The sequence below is a fragment of the Lagopus leucura genome, unplaced genomic scaffold (assembly GCF_019238085.1).
Source record: "Lagopus leucura isolate 7727_CA_CO unplaced genomic scaffold, USGS_WTPT01 Super-Scaffold_100028, whole genome shotgun sequence".
NCBI classification, from domain to species: Eukaryota; Metazoa; Chordata; class Aves; order Galliformes; family Phasianidae; genus Lagopus; species Lagopus leucura.
The window spans coordinates 6,823,005-6,847,503 of record NW_024962279.1 but is presented as its reverse complement, the minus strand read 5'-3'; the positions used below and the strand labels follow the sequence as shown (position 1 = coordinate 6,847,503).

Here is a 24,499-nt window from a genome sequence, read left to right as displayed (position 1 = left end):
GGTGATTATGCTACAAGAAATATCTCACATGCACTTTCCTGAGCCCCAAACCTCCCAAAACTACCTTGTGTGTTTAATCCATTGAGTACTTCCTGACATGATATTAAAAACAGTTTCCTTACTTAACTAGATAAAATAATGCTGACAATAAACAATGTTCTGTTCCATATTTCAGAGTATTATCCTGAGATCACATTTAATAGCCTAATATAATAAACTTTGCAAGGACCTAAACTGCATCACTTCCTTTTCAAATTGATAAGGCAGAAAATTAAAGAATATATCAAATGTTTTATCAAAGTGTGGTTCAGTTTCAAGTTTCTCCAGTTCAAACACTTCATGCAACAAATGTCATTTATGCTGTTGCATTAAGTTGGTTTTATTTCACATTAGTCTCTCAATAGCTTTCCTACCCAAATTAGTCAGGATTTTTTTTTTTTAATTTTGAAGAATATATATCTACATTTAAGGCGTTTAACTGGACAAAGGGTAAAAAGTCAGGATGGGAACGAAGGATTCAAAAAGCAGATACTCACGATCCGAAGGAATGATTGAAGAACAGTTCTCACTGCTACCTGCTTTGCACACATCTGAATAGAGAAACTCCCCAGTCATGGTCTCACCTGGTTCTGTGCGATCTGAAAGCAGACAGTGATAAACAGAACGGCTCCATATTTTCCATGCTTTGCAAAGTTACCTCTCAGATATTAAGATACCTCAGGATATCACACGCGGCGTTGCATTACTAAGCAGATTTAGAGCTGCATATCACCTTAGAGTTAGATGGCCGCAGTACTTCCTGATTCACACAGTCAGTGACTTTAAATTCAAATACAAACTTCTTATTTCCGTGAACTGAAGACTGCAATTGTGTATTCATTTTGAATTGGTTCCACAATTGGCAAAGTCATTGAAAAGATTCCAGCAATATTATCTTCCAGTTCACAGTGAATTTTCAAGGTGACTGAAAACCTGCACTTCAACATCTTGCAAGTATCAAAGTGCCACACAGTAATATATCTTAGGCATTGCTCCAGCTTGGTGCAAATATGAATTAATAAGGTCAGTGAGGTTTGGGTCTCCTACAGGGTTAGCAGTATAATCAGAAAAAACAGTGGCTATGTCAAATAATGCTTGTCTGAATAACACAAATGTCAGAGAAAACAAAAGCAAGAAAATCAGAACAAGCCCAAACTCCTCCTCCAACAATTTCATTTCTATGCCTCCCATCCACTGAGTTGTGCACCACATGCTGTAGGGTAGAATAAAAACCAACAGCTTTTAACTTAGAATAAGCAAAATAAAGTCAGCATTGGGAAGCCCAATATGGGATTTAGACTACAACAAAAAATTGAGATTCCTACACACATAGAAGTGATGAGAAAATCAGAGTTTGGCAGAGAAGCCTCTACTTCACAGGATTCACCTCTTTGAAGGTCGCTTCCCTTATATTCACAGGGTTATTTCAGATAGAATATTTCTGTGATTAATTTTTGTTGTGTTGAAACTAAGACCCATCATTAACAGCCAGTATAAACATTCAAGATCTGGCAAACCAAAGTAGAGTTCAATTCCTGTAGTGTAGAGCCTTCCCATCAATGCCTACCCAAAGCCTGCTTGTAATTAAAGTGGGGGAGGGAGTAGGAGTTATTAGAATTAGATAATCTCAACTGTTTTAGCAAATGCTGAGGAAAAGTGTCCAATTTGTTCAGAAAAGCCCTGGTGCTATCTCCAGAGGTTCCTTCTACCCATCTCTCTTTATATTGCATCAGATGCAGCACGTTGAAAAAATTTACAAAGTAAATTTGGTGGCAATTTGCTCCAATCAGTTCTATTTCGTTTCTTTCATTTAAGTAGATTTGGTAAGAAAGAAGCTGTCAAAATTGCAAGAGAACCAGGATATCTCACTGAAGGTGGAAGACACTCAGCGTGTCCTGGGGGACAGATGCCCATAAATTTCTTCACTGCTGTCACAGTGAGTCGTCAATACCAACCTGGCAATAACGTTTCGTTGGGGAGCTTGTCTACTTCCAGGATAAAGTCATCTTTGAAGAACAGGTACCCCACAATGGAGAACAGGTACACAAGGATGAGCGCGAGCACCGCGGTCAGGATGATGGAGCGCCCATTGCGGGTGACGCTCTTGATGACATTCAGCAAGGTCTCCTCCCGGTACACCAAGTCAAAGAGCTGGGACAACAACCAAAGGCAAAGGTGTTTCTCACATGTACTGCTGATACCACTGGTGGCACAGCACCAACGAGCAACATTTTCACCAAATTAGCACTGAGAAGAAAATACGCAGTTTAAATCAATTATGTTTCTCACTTCCCTTCTGGGGTCTGTGACATTTCTCCATTGTAGCCTGGTCAGGTTGGTGGCTACACTGGCTGACAATGAGAGGACAGGTATTTCTTAAATGGAACCTATGGCTATACAGAAAATAACAAATTCGGTTACCAGAGGATGTAGCAGACATCAAACAAAGGGACAAAAATAGAGCTCTGAATGAGCTTTAGAGTTTGCTTTAAAAGTGACACATTTTCTCCACCAACTCTAGATATAATCCTTTACTGCCTGTTCTTAGAAGTACTGCACTGCATGCGATAAATTCCACCCCAAAGAGAAAACAGACACCTGCCAAGCACCCTCTCAGTTGTGTAAAGCCCGTGACTACAGAGATGCTCCACAGTCAGCCAAGCACTCAGAAACACAGACACTGCCTTATTGTTATTGACAGTAATGGAGAAAACTGTCTTCTAGACTGCATGCCCATAAACTTATTTTTTATCCATTAATATATTTTAAAATATTAGTACCTTGTAGCACAGTAACACCACAAATGCCCACTGTTCAGCTACCACTTCCAGATTTTTCAGTCATTTTTTTTCCTTGTGCGTGAATTTGTGTGACCTTAAGACTTGAAGCTTTACCAGGTTGTGATCACTTGGAGTCAAAACAAGGGAAGTTGTTTTATCATCTTGGAAGTCAGATCAGGGTCACAAGCAGTGCCCTGAACCTACAGAACGTACACCTTTGGTGCCTGTGAAGATGACTAACCACCACAAAGGGAAATGCTAAATACCTTTGTTGGAATTGCAGACATATTTACTGTAATAACCAATTTTAACAGAATTTAACCTCAAACGTGTCGTGTATAACTTGCTTGAGGAGAACAAAAGCATTCTTGAGTTTTTCTGTAAAAAAGCACAAGGAGCTACAGCAGGAGTCTTGTGGCCTCCCCCAGGAACACAGCCAAAATCACCACCACGCCATTTTCAAGAGTGGCTGCACAACAGCATTGCAGCAGTCAAACAGAAAGCAAGCAGCGCATGACATCCAGATACACATGAGATGGGGCTTCACAAGCACAAAGGAAGAAAAGCATTCTGAGGGCAAAATGAAAACCTACCAGCAAACTGTAGAAGAATTCATGTACAAAGAGCCCCAGAGCACAAATCAGGAGGTACAGCAGATGATAAAGGAATTCTACGTCCATGATCATTGCCTTGTATCCTCTAGTGAAGGTTCCGCAGTTACCCACAAAGCTCATCAGAAAAATGATTTTATTACAAACCTAAGGAAAGACGAAGCATAAATTGGTTATGACATACAGCTTGCAGGAAAAAAGGCAGTTTTTCAAAGCAGTGGCCAGTCAGCTACAGTGATATCAACAACTGTGCTGTCTGTTCCCTGATAGCGTTCAGGTGTCAATCAAAGCAGATTTGTGTTGTGTTTTCTGTAAAGCAGAGACTGAGCCAAAACTAAACACGTTTATAAAACTGGCACGTGGGCTCCACTCTCCAGCTTATGAAAGGGCACCAAAACTAAGATTTAAAGAAGTAAAAACATTCCCTTATGCGAGAGGTAAACCTTCCTTGAAAACAAAACACACAAAACCCTCTAAGCTCTTTACTTTCTGCAATCAAATTACTTTCTAGCCTCCAGCAGCCCTTATGTTTCCGAAGCTCTCAAAAGCTCCTACTGCTTGCCAATAAGTGAGTGCCCCCGACTGACTCAGTGCTCCCTCAGATCACACACACAGCAGCCCTACTGCGTGGCACGAGCCACCAGCACCGAACGGAAGGTGCCTTCAAGCTACAGCTAAATGCTACAGTTACCAACAGCAGCAGCAACTCTAACAGCGCGGCCCTGATCCTGTAGCACAGGACACTTGGTGGTGTACTTTGAAGATGAGGAGCACAATTAAACCATGCACCTGAAAGCTGGGCACTTCACAAGAAAGGCCAAGGCTCTGAGAAGATGCATTTTTGCACAGCTCCCTCTGACTCAGTTAAAGAAACATTTTTGGCTTACTTGCCTGGAAACCACACATATCTTGGTTTGAGCACTAATGAAGTTCTCTGGTGGCTCTGCTTACACGCTCAGTCCTCATATTACTGTAGAAAAACTGCTTAGTGTCAGCTCTTGGCTGGCAGGTACAGTGCAGGCAGACATTTGGGAAATGTGTTTAGTAAATCTTGCACAACCCGGAAATACTGCAGCTCAGTGCAGAACAGAGCTGGGTTTGAACAAACACCGAGTGGTGCAGGGTCACAGAGACTTCTTTACATTGCTGGCTGGGCTGGGAGCTGCTCCTGGACTGTGACAACACCAAAAGAAACCTCAGAGCTCTCCAGCTTAGGGAACCAGGGTTACATGAGCAGCAAAGTTCTCCTGCTAGTAATGTCCAAGGAGGAAGTGGCCCCACAGCCCAGCCCTGCCCTAGTGTTCTAGTGTTGCTTTTTCGTCCTGACATCTGCAGGCAAGAAGTCCTTACATAAGGAGCAATGGGACTTCCAAACACCCAGCTCGATACTTACATTGAATGCACCCAGAAGAAATAAAGTGGGTTGTAAACCAACTGAAAATATTAGTCGTAGTATCGTAGAAGCTATTAAGGCTCGGATGCCGTGGGGCTTAGGAAGAGCAATGACTATAGCCAGAGAAATCAGCATAGCTGTCCACAGCAAGCCTGACAAGTGGGGCTCCAAAGTACCTAGGATGAAGAGTGAAAAAACAAACAAATTCAACGCTTTGTATACCAAGCAAAACAAAAACAAAACAGCCAAGTAAACACCATTTTATCTTATCTTTGGTGGAGTGCCATTAATTCTCATGCTCAGACGCTGCTGATTGCAAAGTGCTAAGTGGGACGTCTGAGCCCAATGCCTTCAGCAGTTTAATTTCAAACTTATTACTAAAGCATTATGTAAATGATAAACACCAGTATTGTAGGATTCTTCATTTTAGTGTTCATTAGTTAGGCACCTTGAATATTGAAACGGAGAGGAGTTGTGCTGGTGTGCTCTATAGATGACTGAATGGATGGGCGCGTGAAGACAACAGACACATGCAGGCCCTGGTTCACACACTCACCCCGAGTCTCCTGTTAGCTTTTGGTCAAAACCTTGTGCCAGTTTATATCATCTCTTGCTATTTCTGGTTCTATTTCAGCTGTCTCGTGAGACTGCCTCCTTACATAACATCAGCTTGCGTTGCTAAAAATACACTTCTCAAAGAACCATGGAAAACACTCAGCCCAAAAGACCGCTTAACCTGGGTTTATGCAGAATATGAAAGGTATCTTTTTCTTAAAACTTGCATTAAAAATGCTTTTATTCATGTGATACGCTGACAAAGAACATCAACAAGCCAGTGCTCACCAACTGTCCATACGACCTAACCTAAAGCACTCACTGTCACAGCACGTGTGTCCATCGCCCGCCCATAGGCAGGAGGGTGGTGTAAGCTGGAGGTCTGGGTGGGAAGCTCTCCATGCTTCTGGAACTGTCACAACATCACTGTCTCATGCCAGGTCTCCAGTTTTGCCCCTGCTCCTCAAGTCAGAAGATTTGCACTTTGTGCTACAGCCTTACACTCAGCAGCACTCAGTTCAGCACATCTGGGCAACTTGGGAGTCTGACTTTTCCAAATAGTTTGCTTTGAAAAGTCTGATTTTTTCAAAAGCTTAAATAAATACACAGATATTTTGTACTTGGATGTTTGATTGTGACTAGTAGAGGAAGAGATTTCATCAACATTTTACCTCATAAAGTATTTCAAATATGCAAGGTAGGGCGGCTTCAAAACGCCAAGTGATTCCCTCACCCCTGCTGCTGCAACTTGTAATCCCAACAAACTTGTTTAATGACCAACTTTGCTAGCAGCCATCCATTCAGACTTTTAAATTTTAACTTGTGATCTTTGAGACTGAAGACAGAGAACGCAGCTGCTCCTCATTCCAGCCAAACCCATTTCAGTGAACTGGTGAGCTTCCAAAAGGGTGAAGCAGCTCCCAGGCTGCACAGGCAGAGCTCAGCTGATACCGTTATGGCCAGGCTGCTGCTGGCCCTGAGCTGTGCTTTCAGGGGGTCTGCAGTCAGACAGGAGCAGGAGGCAGAGGGAAGTGCTGTGGAAGAGATGAGCATCTCTCTGGCCCCGCTGCACCATGAATGCTAAAGAAGGGGAAGTGAAGGCCTGGACACAGGCCCCTCCCCAGGATGGGGTGGTACTTTTGGGGTCCTTAATTTACCTGTGGGCACAGATCTCCTGTCCAGTCACATCCACATACCAGCTGTGCAGGAGATACATGCGACAGAGGCAGTCACAAGAGCATTTCTCCAAATGTTCTGGTTCTTGCTGATGTGAACCCATGGACCGACCTGTGCTAGGGTGCATCTCTTTGGAGAGGCTGAATCTAAGGATGAGCAGCTGAATCGAGTCAGGGCCCTACTGGAAGTATTTACTGAGTTGGCTCTGAGACTGTGGCACAAATCCCCTGCTTGGATCAAAAGCCACTTCCTCAAGACCTTCTACAGCAAGGTTGTGCAAACCAGCACACATTAACCCATACTTGATTACAGAGGTGATAGCAAGCCCAGCTGCTGCCTGCTCAGGGCAAAGAAATGCCACGTGACCATTAGAGTTTTACAAAAACGACATTAGCAACATGCAAACTCAAGGAAAAAATAACATTTCTTGTATTTTTAGTTCAACACTTAACTACAGAATTTTAAAACACAGTAGAACTGTCAGGTAACTAATGGTGGATATCTGCCTTTGATAATTTTTTCCCTAGGAAAAAGCACAGCTCCACATTTTCCTTACAAATGCCTCAAGAAAGAGTCAGAAAACAGCACTACTTAATCCAAGGCAATTAAAAAAGCCTAATTCTGTTCAACTGTCCTCACTAGAATTAATAGGAATGCACAGGTGTGTTACAAACAGAATCTGTCTCACTAGACTTTATTTGTTCATATATTTTTATATGTTGAATATTGGTACCTCCGCGAATTCCTTTGAATGGGTAGAAAAATGCTACCAGCAGGTTCATGAGGACGGCCAGGTTAAAGGAAATACTGCTCCAGAAGGACATGTTCCGAGCACACCAGTACAGGAAAGGCTGAGCTGCAAAACAACCACCATTGTTCCTTTTAGTGACACAGCATTTAGAAACATGTCTATATGAAAATAAGCTCCCCCAAAACTCAGCTGATTTGCAGTTTGCCAAAAAGCACAGTATCAGCAGCACCAGCACCCTCTGCTTATTGTCAAGCTGATTTGATTACTCTCTATCTTTGGGGTACTTCCTGCTTCTGAGTCGTGGTTTAAGGCAAAGGGCTGTGTTAAGAAGGAAAGCGTTTTCCAGCACGAATTGATTTAGCAGCATCACAAGTTCACAAATACCAGAGGTCAAGGACTCCAGGTTTCTTTCCCCTAATAATGCACTCTGCACTGAAGGCACACAGAAGGATGAGAAGGAAGAAAACCTGACCACGCTCCCATCAGCGCCACGCAGCCCTCCCTGCTGGCAGCTCCTGCCCACCCTCAGGCTCCTCCTGCACTGCAGCCAGCAGAGCACACCCTGCAAAGGCCCAAAAAGACAAAACACAGCACAGTGTAATCATGTGGCTGAAACATTTAATAGACCAATACAGCCCCAAAGTAACCATCTAGTGGAAGCTCAGCCTGCCTTCCCTCTGTATCGTGGGCAAAGGACACACATGAGGCTGCACAGAGCTGTTACATAGCTGTGTATTTTAAAAATAAGCATAAGTGCCTTTAAAAAGAGTTCTCATTTCACCAATCTCTGCAGCTAGAGTCAGCAGGCACAACAAGCAGAAGGCTCTGTATCCTGAAGCAGCCATGGACAAGAGAACGAAAAGGACGGCTCAGAAATGGCCTCGATTCCCTCTGCACCCCAACACAACCCCCCAGCTCAGCTCCTGCAGGCTTACTGCACAGCAAATCGGGTACTCCTGAGAGTTAGTGGTGACAAATCTATCAAAATCCTCTCAAAGAAGGAAAGGAACTCATGTTTTCCTCCCTTGGAAGGAAGCAACATGTATAGATATCAGAGAGCAAAGGAAAAGAAGCTCACGGCGAGATTTAGGGAAAAGATGAAAATGCAAACTCTGAGGCTGAAAGGATGACTGACTGACTGACTGAATGAATGCAGCAGCTCTGAGCTCACAGCAGCCACCACTTCTCTTCAGGAAATCACCTCTTCCAAAGCAAAAAGCGGGTTAGAAGAGTTACACAATGCTTCATTATATCGAGTTGAAATGCACATTAAAAGTGGATGTATTGAACAGCTGAATGCAAAAGAAAAGACGACAAGGCACCCAGCCACTGCAAGAATACAAGCTTCATTGCATCTAATTAGCCAGGTACATGTGAAGCCTCAATGAGATGAGAGGTAGCAATGCTTCAAATACATAATGCACTGATTTCTACATTACTTCTCACAAAGAGCCAGGCTTTACTTGAAGCTGCTATTTGAGGGTGGGCACAGACAATCTGCACTAGGAAGCATTTTCGCCTGGTTTTGGCAGGCTCATTTGAATTCTTAATTAAGACCTCAGCAGACACTTCTGGTGCTCAGGTGATGAGTCAGCTCTATGAGCTGAAGGAGGAAAATAATAATCTTTGAAGACTTCTCAGAAAAGCTTGGTTGATGAGTTTAATATCTGAGGCTGATATCTAACAGAGGTTTGAATAAACGTTAAGTGGCAGCACGTGAGCACAACAGAGCAGTGCCAGCCTGTCATGGCACAAATACACCAACCTGCAGTGAGGATGTAGAGAAACGACTGTAGAAATGTGGACTATCACTGAGGCATATCTAACCCCAAACACAAGGAGACAGTGCCTTCCTGCACGGGATAACAAGATTACCATCTGAACAAAGACTCCAGTTCTTCAAAGAGAAAAGAAACACTCTCCACTTCTGCTGATGGATCTTGATCGATTTGCAGTCTGTTAATTCTGAGCATCTTCATTGCTTGCTTGCCCAGAGATTGCCTCAAAGACAATTACTGTAACTCAAATCTGGACTTAAACAACAAAAGCCAACATAATGTATGGCTGCTGTCAAACACAACATTGTCCATTTGCTTATGATGTCAGATGCTCCTGTCTTCCTCAGGGTCCTCAGAACCCCCTCAGGAAGCAGCTTTCTAGGGAGTTTGATGCTGTCAGAAGTATTAATCCACTGCCAAGTGGAAACAGCTCCACTACAGTATTCATACACATGAAAAATGTTTCAGCAGAGCTAATCAAGCTTCAGGCTGTCTTATCTATATTTAATCTTGATGATTTTAAATAAAATTACAATTGTTTTCCTCTGTTAAGAAGCCTATTAACATATATATACACGCAGCTTGACAATCAGAAGCAAATATTGAATTTCCTTTGCCAACGTGTAAGACATTATCAGTTCAAGTGTGAACTGTGCATAAGCAACCTAACCACAAATTGGAGAGAGTCCAGGCTCTTCTTGGAGACGCGCACTGAAAGGGCAGAACGCAATCATCAGAGGTTGCAACAAAGGAAATCATTTCACAAAAAGCCGTTTTCACAAGAAAGGTCAAGAGGTCTCTTCTGAGCCCTTCTTTTCTCCCTGCAGTACACAGCGATGACACAGAACCACCAGGGCCTCTGGCAGGGATGAAGCACTGGCAGCTCACTGCTGGGGTTGCACTGCAGGTGGCTTCGGTGGGCCACACAGCTGCACAGGAGCCCCAGAACATCCAAGTCTAGAGGACAGAGTGGCCACACTGAGCTCCTGCACCAAGAGCTGGTGCTGAGCTGATGGGGGCATGGGAACAACACGGCTATCAGATGGCAGGTGTCGACTCGAGGAGGAACTGCTTTGTCTCTGACACCTCAGAGGGTCACTGTTGGTAATTTCTAACCACTCATCACCACCCACTGAAGCTCAGCCTCATGTGCGACATTTCTCCTTCATCCAAAAAAAAAAAAAAAAAGGAACTTCTTTTAAAAAATATATTTGAAGCAAACAAGTTAGAAAGTTTACTGGGTGAAGGGATGTTGGCATTGGAAGGAGTCAAATATAATTTCACAAGTTTGCCCAGCTGCCAGTGGGAGCCTGAGAGCAAAAAGGTGTGCAGGGCAGCATGTCCTCCAGTCTGCTCTTTGCCCACAGAAAAGATTAACTCTGCCTTTACTATTACTGGAAAACGTGTGTTTAAACTCTTCTTAAATCTCTGCACTGCTGGAGATGCCACATGCACCATGGGCAGCCCAGGGCCATGCTATTCCTTGGCCTTACTCTCCCTTGCCATGCAGGGTAACTGCTCCTTGTACCCAGCACAGGAGAGAAGACTGCTGCTTTCTTCAGTTTTGTCCTCACCATTTCTCCCTGTCCCCACATGCCATCTCATTTCAGCAAAGCCCCCACAGACGCATTCCTTTCTCTTGAACCTTAAAAAAGATGACCTGTGATCCTTCTTGCTGCTCTCCCTGGATCCCCTCCGCCTGGTCCATATTGCGGTGGCTTTAAGCTTGATTTTGTTACAGCATATCGCCATCGTGCAGAGAAGCAGATTCTTTCAAACAACCAACAAGGTTGCTGCCACACTAGGTAACCATCTGCTAGCAAGTCAACATTTTACATTCTTAAATGCTGACCTAAATACTCTGCTGGTAACACTCCACACAGCTACACTGGCAACAACCACTTACCTCGCAATTTCTTTTGCCAGTTCATCTCATTAAAGAGGTCTTCTGATTTCATGAAGAAATCATTGATCTTACTGCCTTGTTCATCCCTCTCCGTGGTGTAATATATCCGCAGCTTGGACTCCTTGGTGAGGAATTCACATATATTGGGCACAGGGAAGACGATCTGCTCCATTGTACGGTCTGACCTGACAATCTGAACAACAGTCTTAGTGGAGTTTTCCCTACTTTTACATTTTTTTTTTACTTCTTAGTTTGCCTGCTTTCTTCTTTCCCCTCTTTAAAATCAGCTACATGCAGAAACTTGGAAGCGTTTCTGTAGAACAGCATCTTGACACAGACTCCAGTTAATTTACCTTTCAAAGCAGGCCTACATTTAGCTCCAAGATGGATAAATTCTCTGCTACGGTCTTACTCTGGCAATATTGTTCTTAGTTGGAACTTCCAAAGGGCCTGGTAAATCCTGCTCCAAAGCTGCTCTGCATTTCAGTACAATCTGGTTGCCCAATTCAGTGATCTTAGCAAGTTTTAGCCACGCGTCGCCTGAGAAGTAACAGTTCTATTTAACTTGCTTATTAGAGAGCTTTGTGAACTCTCCAGGTTTGTGAATGTTTTACCTTTTAAAAGCTTCTCAGATCGACTGCGCACAAGGCCAAGCTCTCATTTTAATACAGAAAGAATAGCAGAAGATGTCACTAGCTTTACGGATTAAGCAATAGCACCGGCCAAAATGTAACATAAGTGAAGTTACACTTCCTCCTGCCAACAGAGCTCTGCTTAGCTCCATCTTAAAGCCCACACATGACAGCTCAAAAATAGCTCTCCCCCAGAGGCTGTCAAAAAACAAAATAGAAAAAATAAATATATATTCTTATGTCAAAGATGACAGTCCACACAGGTAGCGAGTTCCATCAAAACACCGTGTGCAATGTCACCGCCGTTCAATTACACGGATTTTCCTCTCCAACTGGTCTTCCCACAGAAGATCACATCCCCAGGACTCTCCCAGCAGTCTCCATTTTCCCTCTTACCTCAATCTGTGCCGTGTGCTTGGCATAGAACTCCAGAGCCTCGTCTCCCTCAATCTGACCTCCTGGCTTTAGCATGTTCTGCAGCTCTTTGTTGTGACGAGCCAACTAAAATAAAGGAATGCAAAGGGAGTGGGAAACACCAGATGTCTCTCTATGATATTAAATTTCTGATTTTTGGCATAAAAAAAGAAATAGCATGCAGTCAGCTGCTAAGAAAGGGCAGAGTTGACAGAAGGCTTGTTCTGCTCCAACCAGACACCCTGCAGCTCTATTTTGGGTGCAAGTCATAATGATTCAAATATATATATTTTTAATATCTATGTTGTATTCCTCTTTCACCCATTCTCTCCCACCCTTCACCTGACTGGGGAAAGTTCCTGAACATTCACGTTCAGTCTGTCCTACACCCACCCTAATTCAAAGGTGTGCTGATTGATCCAGCACTGAAGCAGGGATGGAGGAGAATGCTTGCAGCAACTGAAAAGCAGATTCACAGAGCACTGCTTCAAAAAAAACCAAAAAAGTTTCTAGATGCTCTACTTTCATTTTACAGCATGATGACAAATTTCCTTCTCAGATGTAAAAGGAACATGGAGTCTCTAATGGAGGGATCTACGTAGCATCAATGTATAAATAGACCCAGATTACTTTTTCCCTTTGACCTTTCAAACACACAGCAGTGCAGTGGATCTGGCTGGCTCCAACATAAGTGATGGGAGAGAGAATGTGGCATGAACAATAAAAGCAGACTGAGATTTCTCCTTGAGGTTTAAATGACCCACAAGAAGAATTTCTTCAGGTGTAGAAATAACCTCTGATAAAGCTGAAAAATACCACCCTTACTCCCTTAAACTGCCAAGAACTTTCATTATGAGGCTTCAGAAACTCAGTCATGAATCTGCCCGCTTCCAATTACAAAATTCCAATTTTTTTTCTTATTTTTATTGCAGAACTTTCTGATTTTTTTTAAAGCTAAGATTGTGCTATAAAAAGAGAACTTGCAATGAGTTTGACTCTGAGAGACGAACCATTAAAACAATGGTTTTAAAAAGCAAAGAACAGGCTGCCTGGTGTTTGCAGTTTGTGATAATTAGTGCTCACAGAAACCGTAGGTGAAATCCTACCTGATGAGCTAATATATAAATGTTGTGTCCCACGTTCCTAGGAGATGCTGCAAGATCTTCTCCATTCTCTCCATCCTCAAATTCTACTTCACCCTGTAGATATGCCTTCTTTATCACTTCCACCTGGAAAGAGGCAATTCAGTTTGAAGGGCACTAAGGCCAGCACACGTGGAGTACTCATACAGAAGCAGAAGGCATCTGAGCATGTACCATTCCAAGAGGAACGTCAGAGGGCTTCTCAGCACCCAGGGTAAAACAGGAAACCTCAACTCAGCACCTTCAGCCCAGCTCATCAACACAAGATACCAGACTTGATGTTTCCCTCCAATGAATGTGTTTTTGGCCACACTCATGGCACACCACATCACTTTCACCACCTTCTGATCTTTGGCCACACCACAACTCAACACACTGAGACAATCTGTCAGTGCTTCAGCTGTGCTGTGAATCTCCTGTTTGTGTTTTCATCAATTAACACGTTAAACTCTAGCAGTGTTGTGGGCTGGTTAACAAACAGCTTTTAGGACAGAATAAATTTGTCTTTTGTGCCAACGGTTTCGTTACACAGGCTCTGAAGTATAGGATGAGGATCTCCTCCTTAAGAAGCAGTGAAGCAGCTGGCTCTAGCAGTTAGAACCAGGTAAAGCTCCTGCTTTCTGAGAACTAGCCAGGGCCGTTGCCAGCAAACACGGCACTCATTCAATCCAACCCTCATCAGGATGCAGGCTGTCAGTGTCCTCTCACACAGTGCTGGGGCTGATGGGGTCACCCAGAGCCACGATGGCACCTGCTGGCTCGCTCCAAGGGAATGCAGAGTGCCTAGGGACTCACCAGCTCTTTGGGCCTCATGTTGTAAAGAATCCTTTCTGCGTTCTCACTGTCGTGCCTGCTCTCCATGATCGCCAAGAGCAACTTTGAAGCGTTGTTCTAAAGGGAAGGAAGAACAACATCAGTCATCGCCAGGAGCCGAAAGCAGAGCACACCCAGCCCCAGCTTCCACACATGCTGCCCAGAATCGCTTCGGATGCCTCTTCTTTTTCCTTTTACTTTCCAAACCCTATTTATCACGGAACACCAAATTAAACAACTCAAGTTTTGTCACAGGCTGAGGTTTTGAGGTTGGTGTATCTTGTTTTGTTTTGTGTGAAAAACACTGCAGCATTACTGCACGCTTTCAGCTCCACGGTGGTGCAGCTCAGCACTACTGGAGACTCTGTTGATTAAATCAAAGGACAGCCAAGGCTGAAGACACAGACGTGCTTTGCTGCTTTTAACTGAAAATTACTCTGTGACCTGCTCATGCCAAGAAGAGGAGGAAGGAAATGGGAAACTACCACAAGGCACCAGACTACTTTAATACGAATAATTAAGATTAAAATCCATCATGATTGACAATAAAAACCAATAAAAGTATTTAATTTTGAAGTATAATGCTAATTGAGTCTAAAAGCATTTTTTATTTAGAATAATAAAAAACCCACACTACCCATACTAATGGTGCGAGTCGGCAACGGAAGACAACTAGACAGTGCACTGTGAGACAGGACAAGCAGTCAGAAAGGAAATACTTCTCAGACATGGGCTGAACTGGGAGTACTCCATGATTACTGCAGTTAGAAGACAACCTGCTAGTGTACTTTGAAATCAGTCCCAGGACTGATATTCATTCAGCATTAATATGAGTAGCCTCAAAAATTCTTGATGACTAAACATCAACCAATTTAACAGCAATAATGAAGTATGAGGCAATTAGGTACAGCACAAGAAATTTGACTTCCTCTGCGTATAAAAAGCTCACAAACAACAGAATTTTTAATTGGAATTACATTTTTCATCGGTAATTATTTTAGGACTCCTCAGTATTGCCTGCAGTCACCACGTGTGAAAATGGTGACTCCGTGTTTTCATTTAGAAGATGACAAACAATCCCTGGGCACTGCGTTCAGCTCTGTGTAACTTTTCAGCACTTGTGACTATTGGGATATAATAAACATCAGCATGATTCCAGCAATAAAATTATGTTTCATCTTGCTTATGCTAACAGGACCACATAAAATATTCACTTGCCTTTAGTTCTAATACGAGGTCCATCCTCTTCTTTCCCAAAGGGTTGATATCATTGAGAATCAATGCTGTGATGATGTCAATACCGTTGGACTCATGAGTAGCAATACAGTTCTGTCCAAATAAAATTAGTCAAACTTCATTAATTGTCTACACTGAAAACGCAGCCCAGGTCAGTGACCCAGCCAGAACAGAAGAGTTAGCTCTTTCATCGCCTGGTAAGCTGCTTATGATGAATAAGGCACAGAAAACTCCAGACAGTAGAATAACATGAGATAAATGCATTTGGTTGTGCACTTTTCCTACAGTCAGCCATGGCGTGCCCTCCTGAAACCACCCGAACCCAGGACACAGAAAACAACACAGCTGATAAACTAAGTACTTACATGCCAAAGCGCTCAGGCTGAATAAGCAGCTAAGGAAGAACAGTGTTTTGCCAAGATTAGGGATAGTTTTCTTTATTTCAGATGTGCCAAACAACACCAACTGTGGACACGTCTAATCAAAGAATGCAATTTTCCACAACCTTTGTGCTTGCCCTGTAACCTCGCTTTCGTAATGGCATATGACTAAAATGTACAAACTGACAGCAGCTTGCCAGCTTCAAATACAGTCCTGCTCTGTTATGGAGTTGCACTGCAAAGACACAGTTGTATTTAAAAGATAGCTATTCCACCCATTCTGTGGCCTGCGTTACAGAGACAAAGTGCTGTAAAACACAACCAAATCCCTTTTGTCAGGCAAGCAACGTGAGCAGCCCTGTATGACAACACAAGAGCTGGCCGAGGGCCGAGCCCAGCAGAGCACGTTGCAAACACAGGGAGGCAGGGATGTGCACCTCACAGACACATTACCTGGTTTTCGTGGCAGGGCCCCTGGCAGTACTCGGTCAAGCTTTCCAGCGTCTGGTTGATCAGAGCTACGTTTTTCTCATTTATATACAGACCAAGAAGTCCAAGCCCACCAGTTGTGCTTCCACAGATGCAGTCCAGGAACTGCAGCGTTTCACACACCAAGTTGTAGTTGGTCTTGTTGTTCTGGCAGCGAAGGAAATTCTGCAGCATGTTACAGCCGGGGCAGGGAGGAGGAAAGAAATAAACCATACAAATTGATGTTTGGATCATAACGTTTTATTAAGTTAATCAACCTGCAATTGCATTGCATGGTATATTGCTCTAATTTCACTGGAACTTCATTACAGGGAGCCTGGACAGACAATTTAAGACTTCCAGGGCTTGCTTGCCATGTGCAATGTGCTCGAGCAGCTTATTGGCTTCACATTTTTATAGAAGACAGCATGCAATAAACAGAGCGCATCCATTAGAGAACTAAAAGCAGCACAGAATGGGCAATACAGTACGGATCAGAAAGCTCCTCTAAGCTTGGAAGCTTTCTTCCATCCTGCTTGCTACATTTCACTCCTAATGATCACTGAAGGCTCCTCCTGAGACCCTTCTCCAAGACAAGAGAAAACAATTCCCTGGCTTTGCTTCACAGCAGCACCACCTGAATTGGTGAGGAGGCACCGACTGCATGACTTGAAGGGAAGTTGTCCTTCCGTGTAATCCTCTCAGTTGCATTTCTTCCCACGTAATTATTGTAATCCCTGCTTGAAGTTGCTGATTAGGAACAGTGCGTTTAATGAAATACCACAGTTATCAGCATGGATTAAATATGTTTCCTCTCTTTTGTATTCCAAATGGGAAATAAAAAGAATAAAACAGCCCAAAGAGGGACAATTAATAAGAAACAATTTCCCAAGGACTCGGGTTTCTGTCAGTCAGTTCCCAGCAATGCTCTGGATAACCAAACAGACACCAGCACCTCCTTGCCTGGCAGCGTCAATGGGAGATGTCCCACCTGGCTCCTTGCAGGCAGGTCACAAAACACTGTAAATGTGGGGGAAAAAAAAGCTGATGAACAAAATGCATGGAACTGTGGAATGAGTAAGGTCTTCTCCACAAGCCCGCAGCCGAGTGCTGTCAACTGACTGCCTCCAGTGCTTGCATCAGACTAATAAGTCTAAGGCAAACAGACTGAGAAATTGCCAGATTCAATTGAAGGCTAAGCTAAAAAAGGAAAATGCTGTCTATGAATGCAGACTAAAGGTGACAGTGATTCAGCACATTTCAACCCATTGCTCATTTAACAACCTGACTTTTGATTAACTTGTCAGAGCGTAGAAAGGTTGATGCTACAGAAATTAGAGCTTTTCCCTTCCCTCCAGAAGAAAAAGCAAAAATAATGGGTAATAGTGAAAGCAACAGAGCAAAGCAACTTTCTCTGTGGTATAAATTTATTCTCATAATAGCTATGCTTGTACCAGCCTTGGCATGTTAATTCAAAGTCAATAAAAACAAAGGAAAGAAGCAAGAGGACAGTGTTAGATGGCTAAACAAGGTGAAGGTATTGCAGAAAACAAGAACTGCCAGAACTGGGAGAAACTGCCCAAGGGAATCCCCGCCGAAGTCTCAGCCAATAGTCTGAGCTCTTCCTTTTCTACCACCCAGATCAGCCTTTGGGCTGTGATAAGGGAACACAAGTCTTCAATATTGAAAATGCAATCCCAACGAGATTGATGGTAATGAACCTGAGTTCAGACCCTCTGTGTTCACAATAAAGAGCAATGGAGTTGCAGATTCAGCTGGAACACGTGAGAAATATACAGCTTATGAGATCTTAAGGAGAAAAGAGGAAAAGAGCAAACTTACAGCTGTGAAAACAGCAGCAAACCTGCTTCTGTGAATAACTTTCTGGAGATGCTTCATGCTACTATCCATTTGTAGGGAGCACAATCTTCCCTACTTCTAGGATACACCAGCAGATATGGCCACGTTTGTGTAGGCAGCATCTGCAGGCAATGCTTAATGCCTCAGACTTTGCTTCCCAGTACACAGCCTGAAGCTGAATATCCTTTGGAGAAAACATACAGACTTAAAATGAAATTGGCTGCTTGAAGAATACTATTTCAGTGCGTTCAGGCACGGACGGGCACAGAATCCTTGGAAGGAAAAGCTCTACCATTTACATGGGTAATTCCTCCCAAAGCCCAAATGTTGTCATTGAACAGTCTTTGTTTTAGAAGAAATCTGATCCCTGATTGGAAAAAAACTGCAAAGAAAGAAGACACTAAGAGGAGAGTCTCAGTAAAGAGATTTTGCAATGATCAGATTTCTGTTTTCCCAGCAATCAGGCAAGGCAAGGCATTTTTTTCTGAACACTACAGTCTGCATTGACCTTAAGCTAATTCTCAGATATGCTTCCTGCCTACATGACAAGCTAACCCTGCTCATCCTCTGCATTCTGCAGTGCTGCTCTGCCGGCCAAGTGGGATCACTATCCTGCAGCATGCAAAGCCCTACTTCTCTTTATTACCTATGCTGTGTCTTCAGTAATTAGGAATCAAAGAAGCAGTAAGAAACAGCAACAAAAGTTGCATCAATTCCTGCTTTTTTTTTTTTGCACAAGGACAGCAGGTAGCCTGTAGAGCTTTAATCTGAGCATGGCTGGTCAGCATATTATTACAATATTGTTATTTTATTTCACAGAAATTATTCACCTGATAGAAAAAGAATCAGAACAATAAACACTTGATCTTGATGGAAAAAGTAAGTGCAGCACTGAAGCAGCATCTCTAAATGTGGCTGCAGTGAAAGGCTGGTGACAAACTCACACACACGTTCAGATTCTTCCTGCTGGGAATCCCACTTCCCTTCCCTCCTCGCTTTCCACAAGTTCCATTCCTGCTCACAGCAAAACAGTCCCTACGTGCTTCACTCCATCACCAGCTTCAGTTCATATGACTAATTCTGTAGTGCACAGGGATGTCTCCATTCAGAAAAGAGACAGTAAAGGAAAGACCTCCTACAGAAACCGTCGTGGCTGTCACTAAGCCAAACAAACAGCCAACAGGCTGCCTGCAGCCATCCACAGCTATTACGCTTTGCTTTCAAGGTTGAGCTCATGCAGAATCAAAAGGTCACACCTCATGTAAGCGTAATAAGAACCCCAAGTAATCTGCGTGCAGAGGAACAGCTATTGGATGCCCTCCGCGGCAACATTCAATGCATTCACCCTGAAGAGGGTAACACAATGTACTGCAGCATCCACTTGCTTTGTCCCAGACTTTCCATTCACCTGAAGGCATTGCAAGCTGGAGAAAGGCAGAATCATAGAACCACTATGAGATCATCCAGTCCAACCATCCACCTATGAGCAACAGTTCTCAAGAATTGAGATTGACTGGTTGTTCTCAAGAAGAGCAACACATGCAGCATGGAACCCTTCTAGGCTCACAGTAAAAGCATTTTCCTTTTTTGCAAAATATCAGACTTCTTACAGTTGCTAATGGCTTGTAAAATGCTTGGTTGGACCAACCTGTCACTGCACTAATAGAAAGGAGTACAAATTACACAAATTTGAACTTATGCAATCTCAGCAAGCCTCAGTTCCTAGAATAAATCACAAGTCTTATTTATTCCTTTAGGTTGTGAACACATTGGTAATATTGACAATGAGTTCAGATATTGACTATTAGCTGCAGACAGATTTTGAAGCTTTTGATACGCTCCTATCTCCACTTCAGTACCAAAGGAGAAAGGCGAGGATCAAGGTAGGCAAGTAGAAATAGAATTATTTTTGAGAGACGGTTCCCTTTACCTTTACTTCACCCTTCCTTTCCTAGAGCAGAATGACAGTATCTGCTGCTTTGGGAATTGAATTGTTTGGGATGGTGAACAGCTCAGGCCAAGTTTTCACATTGGCTTGAGTTCAATTTTGTTCTTATAGCTTTCGGTGCCTAGCCAAAAACCAGCAGCAAGAAAGGATCCTGTACATGTGGTTTGGAATACTGCCATGTGAAACTACCATCCTACTTGTCTCCAACATTGCTAACGGCATGAGAACTGTTTGACAAAACAAAGATCAAATAGTTGAAAAATTAGGAGAAAGCCTGATGTAGGTAACCTCAGCACCTACAAAATGTGAGAAGAATTACACGTTCGTAGCACAGAAATATTAACATACGGCTTTGATTCCAAGTATTGCCAGCAGCAGGGCATTAGAGTTCAGCGGAAGTGATTTGGCAGGTCTAAAAAGCACTCACACAGGGTCTTTACAGTTCTGGCACACAGTACAACAATATGCAATCAAGGCAATTATTCCTCCTTTATGAGGGCATTTAGCGCATTGTACTGCGTCTCCTAACTTCACTTCTAATCCAGCAGCAGCAGTTACTATGCTGAACAAAAATCACGTTAATTACAGTCCATTTGCAAGCAAAAATCTTATCTCCTGTGGAGGTATGTGCTAGATGAGACAGGGCTCACCATTCAGAACTGTACAAACATATCAGAGAGCATCACACACCACTGGGGGTGGCACAGACAGCAGGCTTCCCACGACTGCCACCAGTTGGGTTTTTAGCATCTCCATAAACAGAGATGCCACAAACTCCCAAGGGCAGCTCGTTCCAGGCTTCCATCACCCTGGCAGTGATAGCATTCTTGTTGTTTAAATGGACTTTTCCAGTTTGTGCCCATTGCCTCTCTGCAGCGACCATGTGAGGCGGTGCGGGCGCAGCTGCTCAGCAATCACACTGACCTGCAAATCCCGATTGTGGTTCTCACAAAGCAGCTGCAAGAAGCGAAGGATGGGTTGCATTATGGTGATCACAGCACTCATCTCCAGGTCATCTTTGCTCTTGTCGGCTGCTGACTGTGCTCCTTCTGCTGCTGAATAATGGTCATCAGAGTCAGCTTCCCTCCGGTAGGTGCTGTACGCCTTTCTTGTAGCTGCAGAGGCCTCCAGTAACTGATCCCGGACTTCTTCAGTAATTTGGGTCATAGGCTCCCTCACTAAAATACACAAGAACAGATCTTCCTCAGGCAAATCAAATAAAAAGGACCAAATATCCAGTCGCACACCTCCCATGGAAGTTCCACATACAGGTGAGCTATCTGTCACCAGTCCTTTCCAGTAAGTATGTTTAGTGTGACGCCAGGGTATCACATCACCCCCTTCCCACCTTTTATGCAGATGACATTAAAATTACAAATACTGATATTAATTGGTTAGGGAACACACATCTAACACTAGCAGGAGTTATAATAAAAGGACTTGCTCTAGAAGATAATCAGCATTTCTCCACTCATTGTTAGAGAAGGCACTGACCACAACCCACAGCCCATGGTCATTGCTACGAATCAGATTTGGGCAGCTTGTCACGATGGACAAGGTGGCAGAGTCTCATCTCAAAAACACCTTTCATCATTTCAATAGCACAATCTCACAAATGGATGAAGAGGGGATGAAGCTCTTGAAATCCCAAGGCAGGGCACCACTGATCTCTGAACTCTGTTCTGTGGGATCAGAGATCAGAGCATTATCGCATCAGTCAAATGAGTTCAAAAAAGCATCTTCCTCTCCCTTGACGCTTTAGAAAGGGCACAACTGGAGATTACCTCTTTTTCTGTTGGGAACATCTCTGTCTGAGTCTTCGTCTTTCTTTTTGTTTCCTAAGTCACTCGTGTTGACTGTGACGGTAGCCTTGATTTCTTGCTGTGCTACTTTCATGCGATCATAAAAAACCTTAAAGAACTTTTCGGATTTCTTGTCTTCTGTGAGTCGGCAGAAGAACGAATGCTACAAGAGAAAGTGGAACAGGATGTATGTCTTCATACAAAGGTATGAATGCAGATTATTTCACCTTTTTGCAATGTGTCACATCCTGAAGGACCAGAAAGTTAATTCATTTTCAGCAATCTGAAACCTAGAAAAACAGAGACTCAGATCTTATTGTTACAGAAGCCAAAGTGTCTCAACTACAGCAGCTCCCTTGTCAACGGCTTCCAAATGTAATTTGAAAGAGGTGCAGTATATTGTGCTAGCCCTCACACGTTCAGGCAGCAGAATTCTCCCACAAATGTGGAATTAAAGTAAATAACACAAATCAAGGTAAGGACAAAGGAGTTATTTGCAATTTGATTCTCAGTTCAGAAACGAAACACTATGAAATGTGTAGAGGAAAACCATTCTGCTTTCCTCTCCAGGTACCAAAGGGACCGTGGCTCATAATATGCAATTGATCTGCATTCTGTCTGAAGATGTACAAACGTGGAACAAGGGATATTTTGTGCTCAGTTTCCATTGCCCTGTCTGCAGACTTGTTTAAACTCCTTTTAGTTCCTATTCCAGTACACCTCTAAGTGACAGAGAAGCTCAGAACACTGACCAGTTTTAGAAAGGTTCGGTAATGTTCTTCTGTCCATGTACACTTAGGGACAGAAAGTTGATCTGAAGTTGAGGAGAATACAAATCATGTACAGGACAAAGAGGAGCCAACATGGGGAGCGGTCAGACAATCCTTGATGAAACCAATATGCTGTTACATAAATCAGTACCAGAGCTTAAACACAACTGAAGGATGAACTTGTAAGTGGGTCACCTTATGCAGAGTATTATGAAATTAGTTAGCATTCTGCAGCAGCTCATAACCCAACAGCTTTACATGATGAATAGGAATGAAACCTGATTTATTGAAAAAACAAATTGAGAACGGGAATAGCAATATATCCTGCCTGCTTGTCTGAGAAGCAGAATACACAGAGCCTTGTCCGCTGCCTTTGATCGCTCCCAGGCAGCCGCAGCCAGGACACCGCTTCATGACTTTGAAACGCTACAAAGTCGCTGCTTTCATTACAGAGAAGTGCTGCTATTTAAAGAAGTTGGTCAATACTCACGTGAGACATCCCTCTCATCTCTGCAATGCTTCTGTTGACCCAAAGCCCCTCAGGTAAGCTTAGGAGCGTGTTCTTATCTTAGTGATTAACACAGAGGGCAGAAGGAGCAGCACATCTGCACGTGGAGCTGTCAGAAACAAGAGGGAGCCACCAAAGTTTGGCCCTGCCACTATCCACAAACGAGTAACGTCAAGGAAAAAAAGGAAAGAAAAGGAGATGTTTGAGGACATGCGGTGTTATTTATGTATGTGAGGGCCACAAGGACATCTAAGAACCACGGAAGGAAGAAATGTGGAGATTCCAAACATGAAGATGAGTGAAAATGCCCCAGGCCCAGATGACTGGCCTGGGAAGTGACCAAGGTTTCAGCCAACCTGTCACAAGGGACAAGCTCCTTTCACTACCAGGCAACACTGAAGAGAAACACTGTGCCAACAGGCATTGCAATGAGCTTAGCAACAGCACAGAAACCATCCCAGGCCTTCTGACCTGACACAGGATGACTTGGTGAGCCCAAATCATTTAGTATTTGCAGAATTATTCTGTAATCTAACACTTTCTATCAATAACTTTAATGTTATCTCTATAAATGTAACCAAATAAAAGCATCCATTGAAAGATAAGTTACTTATTCAGATAGCATACTTACTCTAAATTGGTTCTTTGACCTGGCCAGGCTCAGCAAACAGAATGCTGCCAAGCGTCAGCCGCAGCCACACGAGGCCTTAGCATGACTTCCCTGAGCTGCTGGCCAGTGACCAAACCCAGCTGGTATCAGCTGCATCTTGCAAATTTTACTCTCATGGTAATTAACAACAAACATATCAATCATAAGGCAGACAGAGCAGCATAAACCATCGGCTCCAGGAAGAGTCGCTGCTTTATGAAAAACAGCACTGTTTGCAGTTTGAGCCGGTGACCGTGTCAGCTGGTGGCACAACTGAGGAGCCCATAGAGGAGGATTTTCCCTGTGATGAACCCATAGTGAACAAAAGCCTTTTTCTAAAGAACCACGCTGAAGAACCACCTTGCACGCAAGTGCCGTGACTTGCTGACAGGTTTGATTTTTGTCATCTTTTCAAGCTTCTTAACTGACTTTCCACTGCACTTCAGAGAAAAAACAAATGAAACAAACATTTCCAGTAAAGCATTCTTATGTGTGCTGTGCGTGCATTTGACGGCTGTCACAACACGACTGTTTCAGTTTAGGTCAGGATGCCTAACACCTTCACACATACGTATCAACCACATGCCAGCTACCAAAGATACCCTACTTTAAGTAGTATGATCCTGGAAATTGTGTTCCAACAGGTAACTGGTGATGATAATTAAGGTAGAAATCCTAAACTTTATTTCCTGATACAGCCTCAAACCAAAAACCGAGAAAATCTCCTTTTTAAAACCAGAAATAGAGCAGCCATTCTACATTATCGCATGCCAGGATCCTGGCTTGCAGAGTCACTGAACCACAAGGCTGGCTGGTGTACTAGAACAGAAATTGGGAACATGAATCTCAGAACAGTTTGGGTTGAAGGATACCTTTAAGATCATCTCG

The 24,499-nt window shown here is 43.3% G+C and overlaps 1 protein-coding gene across 4 annotated transcripts in view; it reads right to left on the bottom strand.

Moving 5' to 3' along the window:
* The window catches only part of ITPR1 (inositol 1,4,5-trisphosphate receptor type 1), a 149,420-nt gene that overhangs the window by 20,761 nt on the left and 104,160 nt on the right, over positions 1–24,499 (bottom strand). For all 4 annotated transcript variants that reach the window (XM_042880947.1, XM_042880948.1, XM_042880951.1 and 1 more), the window contains 13 exons: positions 21,667–21,847; positions 20,807–21,060; positions 16,060–16,260; positions 15,209–15,319; positions 13,973–14,068; positions 13,142–13,264; positions 12,018–12,122; positions 10,990–11,182; positions 7,288–7,410; positions 4,824–4,999; positions 3,413–3,577; positions 1,995–2,190; positions 537–638 (listed from right to left, as the gene is read on the bottom strand). In XM_042880947.1, coding sequence (XP_042736881.1) covers positions 537–638; positions 1,995–2,190; positions 3,413–3,577; positions 4,824–4,999; positions 7,288–7,410; positions 10,990–11,182; positions 12,018–12,122; positions 13,142–13,264; positions 13,973–14,068; positions 15,209–15,319; positions 16,060–16,260; positions 20,807–21,060; positions 21,667–21,847 — 2,026 coding nt within the window. The remainder of the gene's footprint in view (positions 1–536; positions 639–1,994; positions 2,191–3,412; positions 3,578–4,823; positions 5,000–7,287; positions 7,411–10,989; positions 11,183–12,017; positions 12,123–13,141; positions 13,265–13,972; positions 14,069–15,208; positions 15,320–16,059; positions 16,261–20,806; positions 21,061–21,666; positions 21,848–24,499) is intronic.